The sequence below is a fragment of the Panicum virgatum genome, chromosome 9K (assembly GCF_016808335.1).
Source record: "Panicum virgatum strain AP13 chromosome 9K, P.virgatum_v5, whole genome shotgun sequence".
NCBI lineage: Eukaryota > Viridiplantae > Streptophyta > Magnoliopsida > Poales > Poaceae > Panicum > Panicum virgatum.
In genome coordinates this window covers 49,973,790-49,997,046 of record NC_053144.1, presented here as the reverse complement: position 1 = coordinate 49,997,046, position 23,257 = coordinate 49,973,790, and the positions used below count along the sequence as shown (strand labels likewise).

Genomic DNA, 23,257 nt, shown 5'->3' with positions numbered 1-23,257 from the left:
GACTTGATTTTCAGGAATCTCAGACCTTCTTCGCAGGCCTGTCATGCCATCTTCAAGAAGGAATTTGTCTTAGCTTTGCACAGGACAAAGAGCACACAAATTGAAGCAATGAAAGCATGGATAGACAACCATTTGTAACCTCGCTTATTTTTTACATCTCCTTTTTTGTTTCTTGAACTTGCTGTAAAGTTTGCTTTAACTTTTTTTAATTTAATATATAATCAGTAGGGGATTTCTCCCCTCCTGTTTCCTCAAAGAAAAAAACATCGTTCAGTCTGACATGGTCATGGACGCCAACATATACAACAGCGTAGCAGTTTCAGTTTCATGGGAAAACCACAAAATGACATGAATGAGTTTATGAAGGACTTGAAGATGTCAGAGCACCCAACATGGTAGCCTACACTAGACGGCCAATGGATTACACAGACATGTATACTACAATTTCTGTTGGGATCTCAGCTTCTTAGATACCCAAACAGGGAGCATGAACAGTATAAAAATGGCAATGAAGATAGGCACTTAATTCTCCAGCAATAACCAGAAAATTCCACCCTTTACACTGTGGAGAAAGGGGGCTATTTATACCCCTAGGCCTCGGCCAGGTTTCCCCAAATTGCCCCCTTCCAACTCATTTACGGCTCACTTACAGCCGGTTCCGAGGTAAAATTACAAGGTGAAAGGTGTACAAATCCGACCTTCTCACGTATTCACGTTTTACACGCACGCCTACACCCGCCGAAGGGCTTCAAGTCCTTCGGGGTACTTCGGAGGTCGCACCCCTGAATGCTCCATCTTCAAGCGATCAGCCGTCACCTTCGGCCGCCCGAAGATGGGATCCTTCCTTTGTCGGCGGCGAAGGTCTTGATCTTTAAGCTTGTGCTTCTGAGTAGCCACTTGTCACCTTCGGCTTGCCGACGGTGCGATCGACTGTCTCCTTCGGTCTCCCGAAGGTGACTCCTTCGAAGCTTCATAGGTTGCGGACCTCAGGCTTGTGCTCCTGAGTGTTCGGCCCTCACCTTCGGTCCCGAAGGTGAGCTTCTCGGTCCCCGGTGTCTTTGTTGGCACTGAGCACCCTTCGTGCGCGCTTGTTACCCAACACCGGAGCCCTGCAGACAGGTTAGGAGATGTTTTCGAGGCTGGGATTAACCTCCGGGCGCATTCCCGACGGTCCAATCCCCAACAGTAGCCCCTCGAGGGCGAGGTCCGAAGCCGACGGTCTGAACCCGCGTTAATGAAGATGATTGCGCGTAACCTTCGGGAAGCTCCCGATGAAAAATTTCTCCCGAACCGTCGGCTACAACGGTCGGTTTTGGTGGCGTACGTGTCAGGCTTCGATTGCGCCGCTTGGGCGGCCGTCTCCTCGATTTTACCGTTGGTACTGTTGCTTTCCCTTGCCTATATAAGCGGAGGAGGGGGCTAAATCCTGTGCCCTTTCGAGCTTTGCTTACCTTCGACGCTTTCCACTATAAAGCGCTTCTTCCAAAGATTCCGCTTTCGTGCGTGATCAAGCTGCTCGTTTTTCTTGGTGTAAGTGGATTACTGGTTCATGGCTCGTACTAAGCAAACAACGAGGCTGATCGAAGGTTCGTTTGAACCTTTTTCCTAATTTGTCTTTCTTCGTTTTTGTGTAGATATGGCATTCATTAAGAGGGCGGTTCTTCGTGCAGACTCTGGTCTAGCTCCCGAAGGAGAGGCGGGTGCTTCACAGCTGCCTCAGCAGCAGCAGTTCAGCGAGAGCCTTTCGGCGGTGTCCGCGGATGTTTCGGAACTAATGGCTCCGGAGAAACGTAAGACTCTACTTTTCGAGCCATCTGTTGTTTCTCAGAGCACGATAGACTTCTACGTTTCGAAAGGCTATTTCGCCGAAGGTGTTTGTCGTCCTCCAGGGGCGGAAGTGATTCCTGTACCAGAGACCGGCGAGGTTGTGGTTTTTAAGGATTTTTTTTACTGCGGGGCTTAGACTTCCGATGGATCCACTTGTGCCGAAACTTTTGGAGCCATTCAACGTGATGCTGCACCACTTCACCCCGAACGGGATTGTTGCTTTGTCCATGTTTTTGTGGGTGGTGCGGACCTTCGGAGGAGAAGTGTCCGTGGATGCCTTTTGTAGGCTTTTTCAGCTGCACTGCCAGCCTCGCAAGGTGTATGTGGATGAGGACGCTGAGCTTAGCGAGGTTCAGAACGGCTGTTGCACCTTAGTTCCTCGCAAGCCGAACAAGAGGATTGGCCTAGAGAAGGTTATGCTTTCGACGGCTTATAAGAACAAGTGGGAGGGGAATTGGTTGGGATACTGGTTTTACGTCAAGATTGGCTTTCCTGATCCCGAAGGTTCTGACGAGGAGAAGTATCTACTGGCTTCGGACATCGAGATGTTCGAACACGTCTATCAGCCTACCTTCAGCAAGCGTGGGCCGGGTTTCAAATCATGCCTGGAGGCCTTCATGACGGCTTGCCAAATTTGTGGTAGTAGGGATGTGGTGGAGGAGTTTTTGGCTATGAAGGTTTGGCCTTTGTCTGCTGGCAGGTCTCCGTTGAGGTTCGAGCGTAAGCGTTTTGCTGGCTTGAAGTATGACGTGACATCTCCGGTTTTTGGGCTTCGGAGACCCGAAGGTTGCAGCGACGAAGTTATAGTGGCTGAGCTGGAGTGGCAGGCTGCGGAGATATTGGGTCCCTGGAACAGGAAGGAGTATGGTTCTTTGGTGGAGGTGTGTGGGGAGAACAGTCGGTTGAACCGGTGTTTGCCTGAGATGGGCGTGGCTTATGAGCCTCGGCCGGTGCCGGCGAACGCCATTCCGAGAATGACGCCGCCCGGGAACGTTGGTTCGGAGGTTCCCGGGTCGAAGTCTAAAGGTAAGGCTAAGGTGGAGGAGGTGGGGAGTTCCGGGGCTGTTGGCACGCGAGGGCGCGGGCGTGGCCGGAAACCTTCGAGCACGAAGGTTTCTGTTGCGAGGGCTGAGAGCGCCAAGAGGAAGGCACAAGATGAGGAGGTTTCTTCAGGCGATAGCGGTACGCCCTCGTTTATGGAAGAGCTCATGGGGACGGTGGGTGGGGAGATTGTAGTTCCCGAAGGGAGGCTTTTTATATCCCGTTATGATCTTAGCGATGAGTACGGGACCATGCTTTTTGGTTCCGGCCGTCGGGTTGAAGTGGCGAGGGCGCTGATTAATCTTTATTGTTCCCCCGAAGGTATAACAAAACGCCAGAGGATTCAGAGTCTCGTTAAGACTGGCTCCAGGCCTTCAGACATTCCGAAGCCGCCAGAGGCTAAGCCCACCAGGGCTGCGGCCGTTGCCCCGAAGGATCCGGCCCCGATGACGGCGGTCGCCACGCCTACCCTTGCGGCAGGTGTCGAGGAGGGGGAGATTGTGGATGGTGAGACGCTGCTCTCTCTCAGGGGCGGGGATTTCCCCGGTGGGTCGTCGGCTCTACCTTCGGATAAGGAGGTGGAGATGTTGGAGGGATTGAATCTCGACGAAGCTGGTAAGCTTCGCTTTCCTGTTTTTGTGAACCCTTTGTTTGTGACCTTATAGTATCCCTCTTTTTATTTCCTTCGCAGCTATCTCTGCGTCGATGAAGCAACTTTTGACTCTGATGCATGGGCATGGAACGACTAGGATTCTTCCTCCTGAAAGGGGTAGGGCGGAGCCTGATTGCGTTTAGCTTTTCTTCACTTTTTGGTGTCCCCGAAGGTGATTTTGTGTTTGATTCAGAGTTTAATGCAGCCGTGGCAGAGACGTCTACCTCCGACGCTGCCTTCATCGTTGCTGAGTTGAGCAAGAAGCTTGCCCACGCCAGCCGTATTTTGATGCAGAAGGCCAAGGCGGATGCGGACCTTCGGGTGACGAGCGCCACCGAGAGATTGGGTCTAGCTGACAAACTACGGCGGGCTGAGGCGGAGGTTCTCGCTCTGAAGGATGGAAACCAGCAACTAAAGGTCAAGTGTTCGAAGCTGGAGTCAACTGCTTCGGGTAATGAGAAGGTTCTAGAGTGCCTTCGGAGGACTGTTGAGGGGGACGCAAATGAGAAGGCTGCCCTCAAGGGGAGGATCACCGAGATGGAGAGGGTTCACGCTAAAATGGGTGAACTCGAGCAGGTCTTCACCGAGGTCGCCTCACGAGCCGATGGAGTGTACCAAGAGTACAAGAAGGCTCTTGCCGCTCTTGGCGCGGAGCCTTTACCCTTGCCTGAGCCGGCCGAAGGTTCTCAGGTCATCTTTCAGCTCTTGGATTGGATGATGTCTGAGTTTGAGGGCCTCGGTGAGGTGATGAGCGTTGGAAATGACAACGCGGCCTCTGTTTCCTTCGAGGGGCTTGTTGGAAACCTTCTTCGCGCCGGCGCAGTTGATCTTGCCCGACTGGAGGGTTTTCAGTATGTCCCCTAGGAAGGTTTGGCTGAGGAGGTCGCAAAGATTCAGGAGGTGAAGGTTGCGTTTTTTGAACAGTTCTGGGAACCTTCGGGCAAGGTCGCCGTTCGGACTCTGGCAGCCGCTGCTACTGAGGTAGGGTTGGTTCCAGCAACCGTTCGGTTTTCTTCTGCTTGTTTTTTATTGGGTTCGTCTATTTTGTGCAGGGGTCGACTCCTGATCAGCCTTCGGAGGACAATCGAATGTCCGAGGCTCGCAGGTCTCCTTCGGGGAATGACGCCGGTGGTTCATCGGGGGCTCAGGTCTAGAGATTAGTTTGTAGTTTACTTTGGTAGTTTTTGGCACTTGGTCTGTAAATATTCCCATGGTGCAAGATATGAACAACGCTATGGTATTGATGAGCTGGGAGGCTTTCAGCCTTGCTCGTCCCGGATGCAGCGTGCAGAATATTTATGCTGGTTCGGTCGAAATTCATTGTAATCTGTTTTGCTCTTTCGTCTGAATGTGACCTTCGCGACGCTTTTCAAAGCGTATGTTATTCTCGCAATTGCCTTTAACGTGGCTTCTTATTGCGTATCCTTCGGGTTTTCTTTCTGTGTGCATCCTTCGAGATGCCTGAGATGTCCTTCGGGTGTTTTGATTTGTGCATCCGACGAGGTGCCTTGTTATGTGCATCCTTCGAGGTGTTGTTTTTTGTGCATCCTTCGAGGTGCCTTATTTTGTGCATCCTTCGAGGTGTTGTGTTTTGTGCATCCTTCGAGATGCCTTGTTATGTGCATCCTTCGAGTTGCTGTGTTTTGTGCATCCTTTGAGGTGCCTTGTTATGTGCATCCTTCGAGGTCCTGTGTTTTGTGCATCCTTCGAGATACCTTGTTATGTGCATCCTTCGAGGCGACGCTCATTAGGGTTTTGTTTTTTGGAAAAACGCCTCCCCCCTTCCTAACGAGTCGTTGCCCGGAGGCAGTTTATGTAGAAAAGGGAGTTCTCTTTTGTGGAACCTTGATAGATTATTTGCTTACCACCGAGGCAACGCGCGGAAATTTTATATTTTTGGAAAAACGTCTCCCCCCTTTCTTGCGCGCTGTTGTCTTCGGGGGGTTTTGTTCTTTTTGTTTCGTGTGGATCGAGTGATTGATGCCGAGGGGTTGGATGGAAAAATGTCTCCCCCCCCTTTCTGGCATCCATGTTTCGATCGTTCCAAGGGTATTTTTCTTTTTGTTTTGTGCCGAAGGTCTTTTGGTTCGGTTCGTTTTAAAGGTCGAAGCCCCCTTTTTTGCCGAAGGTTGTTTGCTTCGGACCTTTTGAAAGGTCGAAGCCTCTTGGCGTTCTTTTTGCACATTTTGTGCCCTTGGTGCCGAAGGTTTTTTGATTCGGGCCTTTTGAAAGGTCGAGGCCCATTGGCGTTCGTTTTGCACTTTTTGTGCCTTTTGTGCCGAAGGTTTTTTGGTTCGTACCTTTTAGAAGGTCGAAGCCCCTTGACGTTCATTTTGCACTTATTGTGCCTTTAGTGCCGAAGGTTTTTTGATTCGGACCTTTTAGAAGGTCGAGGCCCCTTGGCGTTCGTTTTGCACTTTTTGTGCCTTTTTTACTGAAGGTTGTTTGTTTCGGACCTTTTGAAAGGTCGAAGCCCTTTGGTGTTCGTTTTGCACTTATTGTGCCTTTAGTGCCGAAGGTTTTTTGGTTCGGACCTTTTAGAAGGTCGAAGCCCCATGGCGTTCGTTTTGCACTTATTGTGCCTTTAGTGCCGAAAGTTTTTGGGTTCGGACCTTTTAGAAGGTCGAAGCCCCATGGCGTTCGTTTTGCACTTATTGTGCCTTTTGTGCCGAAGGTTTTTTGGTTCGGACCTTTTAGAAGGTCGAAGCCCCTTGGCGTTTGTTTTGCACTTATTGTGCCTTTAGTGCCGAAGGTTTTTTGGTTCGGGCCTTTTAGAAGGTCGAAGCCCCTTGGCGTTCGTTTGGATAAGTATGCAAAGTTTACGGATTCTGTATACTTTGCTAACTTACTGTTTTGTGCAGCATGTAGATGCTTGCCGAAGCTTGCCATTTGGGCTGCTTAGGCGAAGGTGACACTTTGTTTGGGGGAAGTTCACTGCATTGAAATAGTTTACAATGGGTCCGCCTCGTCAAAAACCTCACCTCCGGTGTGGAGTTTCCACTTGTGAGGAAAAGAATACGGCCCTTTTGCAATGTAAAAGGGACTGAAAATAACTGCGAAGGTCCGCGATCGCTTATAGTTTCGCGATGCAGTCTTTTTATAAGCTTATATGTAGTACTCCCTCCATACCCATAATTCTTGACGTTCTAGCCTACATGTGCGTTTTCTCAAAAGTTGACGTTCTGGCCGCGTGGGAGACTGGTTTGACACGATTGCCCCTGTCCATTCGGTTCCACTCCCGCATGCATGCTGTCGCATTGATATCGCGCGTGGGGCGGCTCTCCTCGTTTCTCTCCCGCGCGCATTGATCGTGCGCCTCCCTCGCGCTCCGTCTCCACGCGCAGCCAGTACTCCCTCGCTCCATCTCACTTGGCCAAGCGCCGCCATGGATTCCAGCCGGAAGCTCGATCACGGCTCGGCGTTGGTGTTCGCAGACTCGGATGAGACGTTCGCCGAGGACGTGTTCGCCGGTCACCGAGGACATCGAGGTCGCCGCGTACTCCGTCGAGCTCGTCGCGGACTCCGTCCTGGAGGTCGCAGACTCCGTCGAGTTGGTGCCGGCCTTCGTCGAGCTCGTCGCGGACTCCGTTTTGGAGGTCGCCGACTCCGTCGTCGTCAACTTCATCGATGCCGCCGCCGTCGTCTTCCAGCGCCGGCAAGGATGCGGTGTCGTGGTCATCTACAACATGTTCTACTTACCGATTGAAAAGCAAGGAAGCAAGGATGCAAGGAAACAAGAAAGCAAAGAAGCAAGAAAAGAAGCAAACTTACCGATGTCCTCCAGTAGAGGCTCGTTGAGGTCCAGTATAGGCACGTTTAGATCGAAGGCCATTTGTGCGGGTGTTTTGTTTGTGTTGCAATCCGGCCCGGCGTATAAATATACGGACCCAATCATCGTCCAAGCCGAAAACAAGGAGCGGCGCCAAAAACTTCCAGCGAAAACACGAGCGCGAAAACATCCAGCGAGCAAAAATCGCGAAAACTAGGAGCGGCAAAAACGTCCAGCGAGGGCGAATGGCAAAAATCGAACGTCCAGCGGCAGCCCTGCACAGTACTACCATGCAGTCCCATGAAAAACCCAAGCAGCAAAAATGCAAAAATGTCCAGCGAGCGCGAACGGCAAAAATCGAACGTCCAGCGATAGCCCTGCACAGTACTACCATGCAGTCCCATAGAAAACCCAAGCAGCAAAAATTTTGAGGCCGCGGGGAATCGAACCTACGCCACGCCCGTCACAGCGCCCTCCACGCTGGACTAGTCAGTCCACCCTTGGTTTATTTCTTAGGTCAAGCATACTACAACTACATTTAATAGGGGTAGACAGAGAAAAATTATCCCTAATTAATGATTCCTTGGTTACCACAATCATGTCCTAAACGTCAAGAATTGTGGGTATGGAGGGAGTACTTTTTAAGGCTATCCGCATTCCAAGGATGCAGCAGCTCATTGCCTTCGGCGTCGGACAGGTGATATGACCCTGGCATGTTGCTCTTGATTACTAGGAATGGCCCTTCCCACTTGGGTTGAAGTTTGCCGGAGGTTTCAGCATTTGGCTTCCCTTTTAGGACCCATTCTCCGACTTCGATGCTCTTTTTGACGATCTTCTTCTCTCCACTTCGTGGTTTCTTGTTGATACTTCTCTAGGTTTTTCGAAGCTTGTAGGATGTCTAGTTCCATGAGATCTTTGTCATCCGAAGGGATGGACTCCACTTGGTGGGTCACCCTTAGGCTTCGGTTTTTAAGCTCCTCTGGTGTCATTGCTTCGGCACCATAGAGTAGCCTGAATGGGGTGAACTTGGTGGTTCTTGATTCTGATGTGTTGTGGGACCAGATGACCTTCGGGAGTTCATCGGCCCATTTGCTATTTTTCTGATCAAACAGGCACTTTTTGATGCTTCCGAAGATGATACCATTGGCTCTTTCGATTACCCCGTTGGATTGCGGGTGGTACACTAAGGCAAAGATTACCTTCGTGCCCACACTGTAACAGAATTCTCCGAATAGCTATGAATCAAACTGTTTGCCGTTATCGACAGTGATCTCCCTTGGGACTCCGAACCTGCAGATGATGTTCTGCAAGAAAAATTTTCTGATTGTTTCTGATGTGATATTGATGAGTGGCTTAGCTTCGATCCACTTTGTGAAGTACTCAACAGCAACTGATGCGTACTTGTAATTGTCCTGAGCTGTGGGTAGAGGTCCCACTAGGTCTGTTCCCCATCTTTGAAGGGGCCAGGTCGGAGGTATCAGCTGAGTTGACTCCGAAGGTTTGGAGGACTTCGGGCCCATCATTTGACATGCTTGGCATGTTTTCACTATGTGCTGAGCGTCCTTCAGCGCCGTTGGCCAGAAGAATCCTTGCCTGAAGGCTTTGGAGACAAGTTGTCTGAAGCCAATGTGGGATCCACAAAACCCGGAGTGAATTTCCTTGAGGAGCTCAATTCCTTCGGTTGTCGAGATGCACTTTAACCATGGGCTGGTTACACCTGACTTGAACAGCTCTCCCTCGGAGATAACATAGCCCCTCGCTCTCTGGAACATTTTTTTCTCCTCTTTTTCATTTGGCAGCTCGATGTTTCCCTGAAGGTACTCCATTATAGATGTTCTCCAATCTTCGGCTGAGATTACTGAAACCAGTTTTTCTTTTTTTTCGGCTTGACCGAAGGTCTGTGATTTCTTCGAAATATACATCCGAGGGTAATTGTTCCCTTCTGGATGCTGCTTTTGCCAGCTTGTCAGCTTCGTCGTTCATATGCCTCGGGATATGGACGATGTCGAAGCCCTTGAAATGCTTCTCCATGGCTCTGACGGCATCGATGTACTCGATGAGTTCTGATTTTCTTGCCTCCGAGACTTTTTCAATGTGGTCTCTGACAACCTTCGAATCTGTTCTGATTATGAAGTTTTGATGGCCCGGGGCTTTCATTTTGCGAAGGCCCAGGAGCAAGGCTCCATACTCGGTGGTGTTGTTGGTTGATGATTCGAGGTTGCCGAGGCTTAGACGTGCTGCGTATCTTGTTTTTGCTCCCGAAGGAGATTCTATGATTGCAGCGATACCCGCTCCGTCGTTGCACCAGGCCCCATCGCAGTGCACGATCCAGGTTTCAGCCGAAGGTTCCTCTTTGAAGATTGGGGATGTCCATTCGGCAATGAAGTCTGCCAATACTTGTGACTTGATGGCTGTTCTTCTCTCGAAGTCTATGTAGAACTCAGAGAGTTCCGAAGCCCATTTAGCAATCCTGACTGAGGCCTCTCTGTTGTTGAACAAGTCATGCAGCTGTTGATCTGTAACTACGATTATCTTGTGAGCTTCGAAATAGTGTCGAAGCTTCCGGGCAGACATGACTATAGCATATGCAATTTTCTCTAGCTCTGAGTACAGGAGCTTCGAGCATGCAAGAGCTTCGGATACGAAGTAAACAGGTAGCTGCTTCTTCTTTCCCTCGATTTCTCTCTCGAGTACGAGCGCTGCACTGACAGCAGAGTAGGATGCCGCGATGTACAGGAGCAACACATCCTTGGGTTCAGGTGAGGTCATTTTGACCATGTTCTGGAGATGGTTTTTGAGTGCCTGAAGGGCTTCGCTTTGCTCGAGGCCCCACTCGAATTTGTTTGCATTGCGAAGGACCTTGAAGAATGGTAGACTTCGGTCAGCAGAGCGAGGGATAAATCTGTTTAGGGCTGCTATCCGCCCTGTGAGCTTCTGTACGTCTCTGATGGACTTTGGCTTCTCCATGTTCCAAAGAGCTTTTACTTTGTCAGGATTTGCTTCGATGCCTTTGGTGGACACGAGGCATCCAAGCACATTTCCTTTGTGAACTCCAAAGATGCACTTGTTGGGGTTCAAGGACAACCCTGCTTTTCTTAGGCTTGCGAAGGTTTCAGCCAGGTCTGCCACATGGTTACTTCTTATTGAACTGGTTACTACAATATCATCAACATAAGCCAGAACATTTCTTCTGAGTTGGTGCTCCAGGACCACCGAAGACATTCTTGAAAAAGATTGTCCTGCATTTTTCAATCCTTCGGGCATCCTCACGAAGCAGTAGGTACCGAAGGGGGTTATGAAACTTGTTTTTTCTTCGTCTTCTTTCCTCATCCAAATCTGATGGTATCCAGAGAAACAATCCAGCAGAGACATCAGTTGACTGTTTGCCGCACCATCGACGACTCTGTCGATTCTTGGCAGCGGGAAGTCATCCTTCGGGCAGGCTTTATTGAGGTCAGTGAAATCGATGCACATGCGCCACTTGCCATTCTTCTTTTTGACCGGCACGGTGTTTGCCAACCATGTTGGGTATTTGACTTCTCAAATAACATTTGCATCTAGCAGTCTCTGGACTTCGGCCTTGACTGCTGCGACTTTTTCATCTACCATTTTGCGAAGCTTCTACTTCTTTGGCTTGATGTTTGGGTTGATGTCCAAGCGATGCTCAATGATATCTCTGCTGACGCCCCATAGGTCACTGGCGGACCATGCAAAAACATCTTGATTCTTGCGGAGGAACTCAAGAAGCTCTTTTTTTCCTCGTGCTCGAGGGTTGCATTGATGGTTACCATTTTGTCGGGTAGATGTACGTCAAGGGGGACCTTCTTGGCTTCGCAGTCTTCCTCGAAGGTTGCTTTCTCATGGTCTCTCTGCTGCTCTTTGGAGGTAGCAGACTTGGATTCAGTCCGAAGGTTGTGGACATTTTTCTGGCCTGGGGTGTATCCCCGCTCTATGTCCCGCGCAAGCTGCTGGTCCCCGCGGACGGTGATGACCCCCGCGGGAGCTGGAATCTTCATGCACAAGTACAATTGATGAACGATAGCTTCGAACTTGTTGATTGTCACCCTTCCTAGGATTGCGCAGTATGGGTAGGGCATTTCTACCACATCGAAGGTGATATGCTCTGTTCTTGCGTTGGCCGTGTCTCCGAAGGACACAGCGAGCGACAGTTTGCCAATTGCGTTCACTCTGTTTCCTCCGAAGCCCATTAAAGGGATATTCGAAGGCTGAAGCAGGCTTCGGTCGATGCCCATCTTGTCGAAGGTGTCGGAAAAGATGATGTCTACAGAGCTGCCAGTGTCAACCAGTATCTTGCCAATCCTCCAGCCCTGAATGTTTGCCTCGATGACAAGAGCATCTGTGTGTGGGTAGCTGATGAGGTTGACATCTTCTTCGGAGAAGGTGATCGGAGAGTGTGACCACTGGGTTCTCTTGGTTGGACCTTCGGAGACGATGTAATGGACTTTCCTGAAGTAGTCTCTGCGCCGTCTATTGTTTTCGAAGTCCAAGGTGGATCCTCCGGAGATGGGCATGATCATCCCGAAGGTTGGTAGTGCCGCGGGGTGGCCATTTGTGGTTTGGTTTTCTTGTTTTGGTGGGTGGGCTGGGGGTGGTGGCAGTTGCTCTTCTGTTGGTTGAACTTGGGTGGTGGGTTGACTGGGTTGTGTTTGCGGGTTTGGCTGCGGCTGCCAGTTGTGGTTGTAGTTATAGTTGAACATGGGTGGGTGGTATGCTTGGGTAAATGGGGGGGTGGAACGAACGAAGGTTGTGTGTACTGTATTTGTTGAGGAGCTTGTGGAGTCTGAGGCCATGTAGTATGCCCAACTAGCTTGGCTTTTTTCTCGGACTCCATTCTGTCAAGGGTCTTCTTCTTCTCTGGGCACTGGTTTGTTCTGTGGTCGGAGTCAGACCCGTGGAAGTGACAGAAGAATTTTTTGGGCTCGCGCGAAGGTCCACGACCTCGGCCCCTTCCTCTGCCGCGACCTCTGCCCCGTGCTCTGGACGAAGGTTGCTTGTCATTTGAGTGTTGAGGTTCCGACACTGGTGGTATCATGAAGGGATCGAAGGTTAATTGTTCCTCATCATCTTGTGAGGGTTCCACAAGTAAAATGAGTTGCTGAGCTGGCTGTTTCTCTTACTGCCATGTTTGCTGATTGTATTTTTCTGCCTGACGCATGATTCTTCTTTGCTCTACTCTTCTGCGGTGGTCAGCGTCTGACTTCGCGTATTTCTTTGCTTCTGTGTAGAGCTCCTCCAGGGTCCTCGGGGGCTCTCTTGTGAGATGAGAAGCAAGCTGGCCAGGCAGGAGACCTTCGATGCATTTCTCAATCGCATCTTTCTCTGGGAAGTTTGGGATTTGAGCCTTCTTCTGAACGAACCTCCGGAAATAGTCATAGAGAGGCTCACGGTCATGCTGTGGGCACTTGAAATCTTTCACAGTGTTGTTATCTAGCCTTCTGAAACCTTGGAAGTCCTGGAGGAGCCTTCCTTTCAGCTGGTACCCGTTATTGATTGATTGTGGGGGAAGGTATGAATACCAGTTGGCCACAGAACCTTCGCAAGCCATGACGAAGGACTTGGCCATGGTTGAGTCGTCACCTCCGGCCGAAGCGATGGTTGCTTCGTAGGCCATGAGGAACTGGGTTGGATCAGTTGTTGCATTGTACTTGGGGAGCTGTGTAGGCTTGTAGCCGAGCGGCCATGAAGTTCGCTGCAGAGCGACTGAGAGTGGTGAGGTCGGGTCATATGGGAGGTTGACCGGTGGTGGCCTTCGGTCTTCATTGTGAGCGAAGGTTGTCTGGTGGATGGTGCGGTTTTGTTGTTGGACAGAACCTTCGGGCATTTCTTGGTATGCCCTCTGCAAATTCTCAACTTCCGCCTCCATTTCTGCTAGTTTGCGCCTGGCCTCAGCTAGTTTGTTTGCCTGGTCCAGTGCCCTCTTTTTGGTGGCGAGATGAGCTTCGATGTTCCTTTTCTTCATTTCAAGGGCCTTGAACTTGAGTGCTGTTTCTGTGAGCTCCGCGGATTGGTTTTGATGAGCTTCAGTGTTTTCGGTGTGATCAACCGGATCTCCATGAAGAACAGTTTCGTTGTTGATGTCTTCAATTCGTGTGTTGGCTTCTTCGTGCTGCTCGTGCTGCTCAGTGGTGTTGCTTGTGGTGCCGGCGGAGGCTTTCTTCTTCGCTGGGGCCATCGAAGGTTGTTTTTCGAGCTGGAACGGTGGGCGCCGCTGTTGGGATCTCAGCTTCTTAGATACCCAAACATGGAGCATGAATAGTATGAAAATGGCAATGAAAGTAGACACTTAATTCTCCAGCAATAACCAAAAAATTCCACCCATTACACTGTGGAGAGAAGGGGCTATTTATACCCCTAGGCCTCGGCCAGGTTTCCCCAAATTGCCCCCTTCCAACTCATTTACAGCTCACTTACAGCCGGTTTCGAGGTAAAATTACAAGGTGAGAGATGTACAAATCCGACATTCTCACGTATTCACGTTTTACACACACGGCTACACCCGCCGAAGGGCTTCGAGTCCTTTGAGGTACTTCGGAGGTCGCACCCCTGAATGCTCCGTCTTCAAGCGATCAGCCGTCACCTTCGGCCGCCCGAAGATGGGATCCTTCGTTTGTCGGCGGCGAAGGTCTTGATTTTTAAGATTGTGCTTCTGAGTAGCCACTTGTCACCTTCGGACTGCCGACGGTGCGATCGACTGTCTCCTTCGGTCTCTCGAAGGTGACTCCTTCGAAGCTTCACAGGTTGCGGACCTCAGGCTTGTGCACCTGAGTGTTCGGCCCTCACCTTCGGTCCCGAATGTGAGCTTCTCGGTCCCCGGTGTCTTTGTTGGCACCGAACACTCTTCGTGCGCGCTTGTTACCCAACACCGGAGCCCTGCTGTCGGTTAGGAGATGTTTTCGAGGCTGGGATTAACCTCCGGGCGCATTCCCGACAGTCCAATCCCCAACAATTTCCACCACCAATAACAACATGGAAATCTTATTAGAACATCAAAGAGATGCAATCCTATGTAGAAAACTACGCGGGCGGGCGGGGGGCGGGGTGGGGGGTTACAAACACTGGCAGTAGACAGCTTCGGATGCTCATCGTCTTGGAGGAATCGTTGTCCAACCTAGACTGCAATATCATGCTGAATGTGTCGGAGCAAGACGGGGATGACAATGTCTGGAGAGCTAAGCTGGGGGAGATGGCCTTCAGACGGCATCACCTCAACAATAGAATCACTGCCGATGTGCTTGTGCAGGTACTCAGACACGACGACTGGCACAGCAAGATCCTTTGTGCTTTGAATGATGTGGCATGGGACACTAACGAGCGGGAGGAGGCTGCGCACGTCGCTCTGGAATATCGTCTGGGCAACACTTAGTGCAATGTCTGGACGTATGTTGAATAGTGTCCGGCTAAACTCCTGAACTGCCACCGATTCCATGTCTCCTCCAACACAAAGTGGTGCAAAACCTGAGCACCAGGCCTTGTAGTTTGATCGCATGGCCTCAAAGAGTTCCTCAAGCTCATCTTGCTCAAAGCCTCCATAATAGTCCACATCATTCAGGTACCTATTTCATCAAAATACAGAACAGAATTGATGAAAAATAAATACAAAAGAAAAAACAGAAAAGAAATATAACAATAGATATTTAATCAAGGAATGAAATGCTTCTACATCTACAGGTGTGTACCATTTAGCAGATATTCAGCATGCAAACATGGCCCATTTCTAATGGAGATGAACTGCAGAATTTAGGTGATGTCTGCTACACTAACATCTTCTTAGTCAAGCGGATGCATCATTTAACGAAAGAAATTTATCAAGTAGTTGGTAGAAGTATAATTTATTTCCAAGTTTTACAAGGTTGGTTCAGATGAAGTTGTGACTCTTACCACCACCCTGAAAAAGAAAAAACACTCAAACCTAACCTTGCTTCACAGAACATCAGTATCAAATTATAATCATAGTGCAATATTAAGTTAATTTATTGATCAAGTGTCCATGCTTCACCACAATTTGATTTTTTCTTTCATGTATTCTACATAATCGTTCCTTCAAAAAAAAGTTTTACATAATCAATCTAAGTAACTTTAGAAAATGACAACTAGGAGGACATTTGCAAAAATGTGATAAGGGTCAGGTCATGCATCCCGTTCCAATTGCTACACAGTACACGAACATGCCAACCATGTTATTTCTCCATAGGAAAATGCAGTTTAGACCCTATGCTTTACAAATTTATGTCACTCAGCCTTGAACTTGAGAACTAAACTGTTGCAACTATAAACGTATCAGTGATTCGAGGAGGTTTAACCCGATTCAGCAGGCAAAAGGTGGCACTGCACCTTGACTAGGTCCAGCTTTACATTTAAGTAATTCCTCTAAGTAAAATGTGGAAGTATTATGTGTATATGGAGCACTGTATGTCAAGAATAACAAACTATATAACAAAAAAATCCTCCTGAATACTTACTTTTTTCATTATCTTTCTGATGGTCCCCCCTTGTCATCTACAATATTTGTATGCATATTAAGCCCAAAGTTCCATTACATACAATTTTTTCATCATTAATTAGACATATACATATGATTCAATGGCAAACAAGATCATATACAGGAGCCATTATGGAGTAGATACCTTAGTTTTTGAATTATAGCATCTCTAGTCTAGCTTATGTTTCTTCAAAATTCTAACGCAGGCCCATGCTTGCCCTACACAATGTTCAGATTTATTGCTTCAGCAACGATCCAGTTATGAGCATACTGTATTGTGATAACTTTATGGTTTATATTCTCCTGGTACTTTGAGTCCAGTATTGCAGTTAGAATGGAACTATGGAAAGCCCATACCATTTAATGTCCCGGTAGCTTGGGCCCAGGACCATTGTCAATGTGAATGCATCTTTTACTGCTATTAGAATTCGCAATGCACAGAATAATGATGTAGAAATAATTCAGGACACTAAATTCTCTTCTTCATATCACAGTCCTGTCTAGTGCACATCCCTGCAACTGTGGTATTCAACAGCATGCTCACCATAACTGAAAACCAGATCCAGTGAGCTGTGATCTAATTAAGTAGGGGCCAGAGGATAGAATAGCCCCTGCGTCGCAGGACGATATGGATCAGGTTCTCTCTATGATACGCCTGACTGATGTCTGCCCTCGAAATTCTAGTGAGAACGGCACCACGAGGATTTGAACCCTGGTTGCCTACTTTAGAGCCTGGTCCATTGACCACCAGGGTTCTCCTCCCCTCCCCGTGATCTAATTAAGTCACTAGCTCCCTTAGGAAGCCCTACTCCACTAAACTGTATACACTGCACCACCAAGCTTCAGTTCTGCTTCAGTAGGTATCTAGCAATATCTGGCGTATACACTAGAAAATACCAAGCATTAACCACAATCAAGTGGGCCTTAGAATTCTACACATGTTACGAGAAGTCAATTTTTTTCTAGCCATGGATTGCACCTTTGGCAACTCATTATGGTATCCAGGAACTAAGACTAAGAAAGCAAGATTAAAGCCATTTGGGTCATAAAATTGTCGCCATATTAAGACAAAAACGTTTAATAATTCCTAGCTGCAAGAAAATTAAAAAATAGATCCTGAAGGGCTAGGTATGAATCACACAACATTTTTCGCCTTTGTTAATTTGTTCTTTGATCCAAATCCTTTTGAGGAAATTGTTAGCACAACAAATATGATAGTAAGATGCCCTCTACAGTTTAAGGTGAACAACAAAGCCAAACAAGGATCAATTGCACATGTGTAATTCACAAGCTGCACCTTAGGCTTATAATGGATTAGCTTTCATAGTACTAGATACAGTAGAAACACATAGAATTTTATTCTTCTCCAAAGTTTTGTTAATCTCTATATGAGTGTCTGTGACCTAAACCAGGCTAAATCAGGTCTCTTAAAAGTTAAAACTATATTTCCCATATCCTGTGTAACAGCATGTAGTTTTTCGTATAACTCCACTGTGAACAACTGTTGGTCTCTAATCTCTACTGCACTGAACATTTTGTAGCTTTTGCTGCCTACTAAAGCAAATTATGGTAACCACCACTTATCCACTTGTCTAACATCCCATCAAAGATGATCTAGCATTTCATTTTGGTACATTTTAGCGACAAGATCAATATTAAGCTAGAGAAGAAAAAAATCATGCAGGTAGTAGCCACACATAACAGCGACCTTGTGTAAGTTGACTACAGCACCTTATCATGATCACTAGTTATGGCGGTATGGACCTATTTCCTTCTCAGCTCAACTGTTTAATTTGATAATTTCAGATCCGATAGTACAGCACTCAACTGCTATCTGTAACCAAAGTAAAGCAGTATGGGTCATGTTAGGCTGCTAGCAGCTACGAGAACTTGTAGACGATTGATCACCATCATCCATAAAGTGGTGTCACCATTTAGGCCGGGTAACAGGGCCACCTGATTTGGAAAGGGGACTCCAATATGCAGTCCTATTGAGCATATAAGACAAGGGTGGATCCTTCCAGACGAGACTTTCACATGCTATCCTAGTCACGGACTTACAGTGAACCAGAAGCCATGCATGCTGACAGGCATATAGTGTAGATTTCCTGTTTCAAGTCCTCAAGAGGGCTCTAATTCCCCCAATAGCGACAAATCCAACAGTTTCCTTCATGGGGTTAGAGGTCCGTACTGGTAGCATGTACTAGAGAGGTTGTAGCTCAATTCACCAAAATTAAAGCACACCAGCTAAAGCAATAGCTGCCGTTGGTCAATTTTGTTCCCCGATTCCCAATCAAGAGATGCAGACTACGAACAGAGTACAAATGAATTCTAAGCAAGGGGGAACTCAAAGCAAAATTCAGCTATGAATTACCTCGGGGACGCGGAGAGGAGCACGAGCTTGGTGAAGAGGTCGGGCCTGGAGATGGAGGCGAGCGCGCCGATGACGGCGGAGACGGAGTGGCCGACGTAGATGCAGGAGTCGACGCCGAGCTCCTGGAGGATGGCGAGGAGGTCGAGCGCGTAGCCCTCGAGCGTGGCGTAGCGGGCGAAGTCGAAGTAGTCCGGGTTGGTGGGCCCGGCGCCCATGGTGTCGAAGAGCACGACGCGGTAGTCGGCGACGAGGTGCGGCACCAGGTGCTTCCACACGGACTGGTCCGTGCCGAAGCCGTGCGCCAGCACGATCACCCCGCGCTTCCCCTCCCCCACCACCCGCAGGTTGTGCGCCTCCTCCACGATCCCCATGCCGGAGCGCAGGTCCCTCCCCTCCCCCCCCCCCCCCCCCCCCCCTCTCTGCCTCCAGCGCCCGCGCTCGCGGCTCGCTCTCCCTCGCTCGTCCCGGGGCGCGGGGAGCAGAGCAGAACAGAGGAGGAGGTCACGCACAGGTCAGAGGCACGGGGAGGGAGCAGAGCAGCGGCGGAGCAGAGGCCGCGGGGGCGGGCAGTGGGAAACGGATGAATGGTGGGCGTTTTAAGGCGTGGGGCGTGGACCGGATTCTGCCGGTCGGGGAGGGGAACGCGGTGGCTGCTGGCCTGCGGGGCTTCGGCGAGACGGCGACACGGGGGCTCGGCGGGGAACGTCGCTGACGGACGGGGTCGCCGGGGCGGTTTGGTGGGGGCGGCGGGGGCGGAGCGGGTTGCTGCCACTTGGTTGGCTTGCTCTGCGCCTCTCTGCCCCGGGCGGCCGGTCCCGCTCCCATTTGCGCTATTGGATATTGTCCTCCGCTTCCAGCCTTCCACTCGCAGCTACGCCCTCCGAGAGATTGGGAAATTACAGATGTGTCCTCGAGGAATGTTGGTTCCTGTGCAAGCAAACAGCGGAGATTAGTTGCTGAGAATCGCATCCGTAATTGCTCGTGATCGGATCTGAATTCGGATCATGATCCTCTCCGATCCTTTTGACTCGAGGGCGCACCAAAATAAAACCTCCTTCCACCTAGTCCAAGCTGAAAGAGAATAACAGCCAACGCAGCAACCTCTGTATTGATCTGTGGGTTACATATAGTCAGGGTTCCTCTTACCGGTGGGAACTGGTCCGGTCCGGTTCCGATTTGGGCCGGTACCAAACCGGTCCAAATTCAAAATTTAAATTTGAATTTAAAAAATGAAAAATTTCTAAAAAAATCTTAAAAATACTTCAAGGTGCGACGAATCTAATGGTGTCAAATTTTCTCAAAAATTCATTCGTTTAACATATTTTTCAAGCATTTAAAGTTAAAACAAAAAAGAAAAAGAAAAAATGAGACGGCCCATTAAGGCCCACTTGATAAACCCGTCTAACCGGCTGGTAAACCGGTCAAACCGGCCGGTATACCGGTCCAAACCGATTACACATGCGATTTTAAATTTAGATTTGAATTCAAATCGGTCAAACCGGCTGGTAAACCGGTTAAACCGACCGGTAAACCGGTCTAACCGACCGGTATACCGGTACGAACCGGTTGAACTGAGTTTTTTGAATTCAAATTTGAATTTGACCAGTTTCTACCGGTAACCGGTCAAAACGGTCCGGTTTACCGGAACCGGAGTGCTCCGGTTTGGGGTTACCGGTTGGGAAAAAAACCTGCATATAGTACATACGGGCAGAGTTGTACGGGTTCTTTAAGCTAACAAAACGGAGAGCCTAACTAACTAGAGGAGATCATGGGCAGCGTGATCCAGTCGCGGAGCTGATCGAGTCCCCTGTGACCACATGCATATCGCTAACAACACGAGCGTAACAATCTATGAACATCTAGTGTTCTCCTCACAATCCAACTTTATCTTTATATACTTTTAGCTCAAATTATGGAGGCGGCTTCCGTTCAATTGCTGGGATGCGTCCGGGTGCAAAAACTTAAGCCCCATCTCGCAATAGCATCATTTCGTTGGGAAGATTAGTTGGGCGCGGACAGGTATGGTGCTTATTATTAGCCTCTCGCAATCATCACTCCCGGCCCTATGCTATGCCTGCCTGCGCGAACGGTTTTGGTGAAGGTGATTAGCGAAGGGGGACGCACGCGTACGTATGCTGCCTGTGGGGGGCGCGTGGATGGGCGATGTGTTGGTTCGGGTCCTAACATCTTGACGGCGACTTCGACCGGGAGACCGAGGCCGTGTTTGGTTGTAAAATTCCAAATTCTAAATTTTTTTTCCGGCATCTGTATGGAGACTTAAATCTAGATGAAATAAAAAACACATTGCGACTACTGTCTGTAAATGGCGAGACGAATCTAATGAACCTAGTTAGGTTGTAATTAGATGCTAAATTGCTACAGTAATGCTACAGTGAACAACCTCTAATGTCGGCTTAATTAGGCTTATTATATTCGTCTCGCGATTTACAGACGAGTTTTGTAATTATTTTTATGATTAGTTTATATTTAGTACTTCAAATGTAGAAAAATGTTTTTTCAAAAAATTTACACCCGATACCTGCGCAATTCGCGCAGCCATCCACACAGTAGGCCATGATCGAACTGTACGGTACGGTGACTTCACCCTTTGTCTTCTTGTCCGCCAATTGTTCGGCACATACTGCTTGGCAGGCTCCTATTATTGGTCATTGTTTAGCAATCCTCTAAGATAAGATAGAGTAAGAGCAATTATTATAATGAGTTGCAAGTTGACTAAATATTGAGGTGGAGGAAAGAGGAGAGGAAAGAGAAGATAGGTGAGCTGTAAGCTTACATTCCGCTTATGCACAAAAACCAAGAAAAATTGTGAGAGAGTTAAGTGAGCCATGCATTAATGGTTAAGGGCTCAACCACTATATGAATGGATTGGGAGAAAACTACAAAAAATCTATATAGTCAGTAGCTGGCTGTATTATTAGCCATACTCTAACAACACTCTCTTCTGTCGCTGTATCTTCTCTTTATAGGTAAGCAAAGGAACTATACTTGTGGGTGCTGCCTCGTCAAAAATGGTTCACTTTTAATCGGATGGCAGTTTAGAGTGGCACGGCATAGGTATTCTTGTAATACTTTAACACGGCAATACCAGTGTTCCAATCTTCATTAACTACATATATGTATTGGGGGTAATTATGCCTTGATTTCAATTTTTGGCCCGTCCGTCCATTTTCTTAGCAAAATATAAGAAGTTGGCGGCAACCCCTACGAAACTGAGCCATATGGTGACTAAAACAAACCTCTTAAATAACTTGATTGCTAAAGTTTTTGCATAGTCAGAAGGTATAAACAAAGGTAAAACTATAAATTGGCGAAAAGGACATGGCCGTTGAAACCCTTTTACTACATTTTTTTTCAGTATTTATCTATTCTATTGAAGAAATGGCGTTTCACCTGAGTTAATATTTTTTTCCTGCCAAACAAAACTACAAGTAGTACTGCAAATAACTCTATGCAGTCTTACTATTATGGTTATGTCTCTTTGTTTGGTCTTTTTAATTTAGTGCTTTATTTGGTGGTATATGTGTTTAAATTAATTATGGCTTGGAGAAATATTTTTGAGCTGAGAGAATATGATTACGTTCTTAAACTTAATTTCTTCTAAAATCACAATACTCTGTTTGCTGCATCCAGCCAGCAGTATTTTTCTCTCACACCAAACCAGTACCGGCCAGCAGCCGCCAACCAGCCAGCAGCACTTTTCTCTCACAATAAATCAATACCAGCCACCAGCCACGGCACAACGACCTCTTCGTCTTAAAGACTATTGCAAAGGTATGCCCTGTAAGCTTGTGATGGCTTGAGACTTTGAGAGCCTACGCCAAACGAGAGGTGTACAGCAGTTGCACAGTACCCTACGGTTCTGAACGTGCACATCAGCACATATTCGCCACTGACGGCACAAAAGGCAGCATCAAACAAAAAAGGCCCCCATCCCGATCCACGGCTCTCATCCAAAGGTACACGACGAGTTGATCATTTGCTACAGCACTCAGCGAGTGTTTTTCACTTTTTCTTATCGAGTGGAGGACGGGTGATGGGAATCTGGCCTGTTCCGCGGCTGCAGCAAGGGTGTGTTTAGATCCTTCAAAAATTGGAAGAAAAAATCACATCATACATTATATACTGTAGTACTTTTCGTTTGTTTGTGGTAAATATTGTTCTATTATAGGCTAACTAGGCTCAAAAGATTCGTCTCGCAACGTACATCAAAACTATACAATTAGTTTTTTTATTTACCTACATTTAGTACTCTATGCATGAGTCATTTGCTATATTTAATGTTTCGATGTGATTTTGATGTGATGAAAAGTTTGGAAAGAGTGGAGAAATTTGGGGATCTAAACACACCCCGAGGCATCTTTTCTTGAGAGGAGTACACCTCATCAGCTGAGCTCCTCGGTGCCCTACTCGCTGGGCAATTTGTCCTTCTTGATGTACTAATCCGCCTCCCCCTGATGCTAACCTGTGTAATTTTCTTTGCCTCACTTGCGTTGTTGTTTCTTGCCTTCCTGGTCGATCCCACCAAGTGGAAGGTGATGAAGTCGACTTGACAGAACTGTTTCGGCTTGGAAACGTGACGCGAGTAAAACAAAGAAGCTTAGTTTGGCTTCTTTAATGGAGGCCAGGTACACTAGGAGCAAGCCCCAGCCCCCAGCTGCCCCTGGTAGCTTTCTTGCCTCCCATTCTTTTTTTTTTTTGAACGAACAACACTTGACGAGTGCGTTTCTATTGATATAGCAGAAAAAATATAAGATTATATTCCTGAAAGACCATAATCAGACAATAAAAGAAAAAACCCACAAGAACAACACCGGCGGGTTGGATTGGGGCATCAACGCGCCGAACTCAACTCTACTCAACAACTCAGGCCGGTCGGATTGAGACATCGACACAGTCGCACAACTCAACTCCAACGCAAGTCTGCTCGGTCAGAAATTACTCCACTCAGCAATAGCAGCAGAACCGAAGCCCGTGGCACCCACCCAACAACCACACTCGTGTAGTAGTCGTGAACCTCCAAGCGTCACTCTACGTCGATAGGGAACCGAAAGATGCAGACCGCACCACACCAGG

The 23,257-nt window shown here is 48.2% G+C and overlaps 1 protein-coding gene across 1 annotated transcript; it reads right to left on the bottom strand.

Annotated features, from left to right (window-relative positions):
* Positions 1-299: 299 nt before the first annotated feature.
* Positions 300-18,754, bottom strand: LOC120651986 (probable esterase D14L). The gene is made up of 2 exons (XM_039929670.1): positions 18,164-18,754; positions 300-14,863 (listed from the first exon to the last, which is right to left on the bottom strand). Exons 1-2 carry the CDS (start codon positions 18,532-18,534, stop codon positions 14,419-14,421), a joined length of 816 nt encoding a protein of 271 aa, XP_039785604.1. The 5' UTR covers positions 18,535-18,754; the 3' UTR covers positions 300-14,418.
* Between the last annotated feature and the right edge of the window lie 4,503 nt (positions 18,755-23,257).

Coding starts and splice junctions, on each gene's coding strand:
- LOC120651986 (XM_039929670.1), bottom strand. CDS start 18,534: ATGGGGATCGTGGAGGAGGCGCACAACCTGCGGGTGGTGGGGGAGGGG. Junction 14,864..18,163: donor CTCCTCTCCGCGTCCCCGAG/GTAATTCATAGC, acceptor TTGATGAAATAG/GTACCTGAATGATGTGGACT.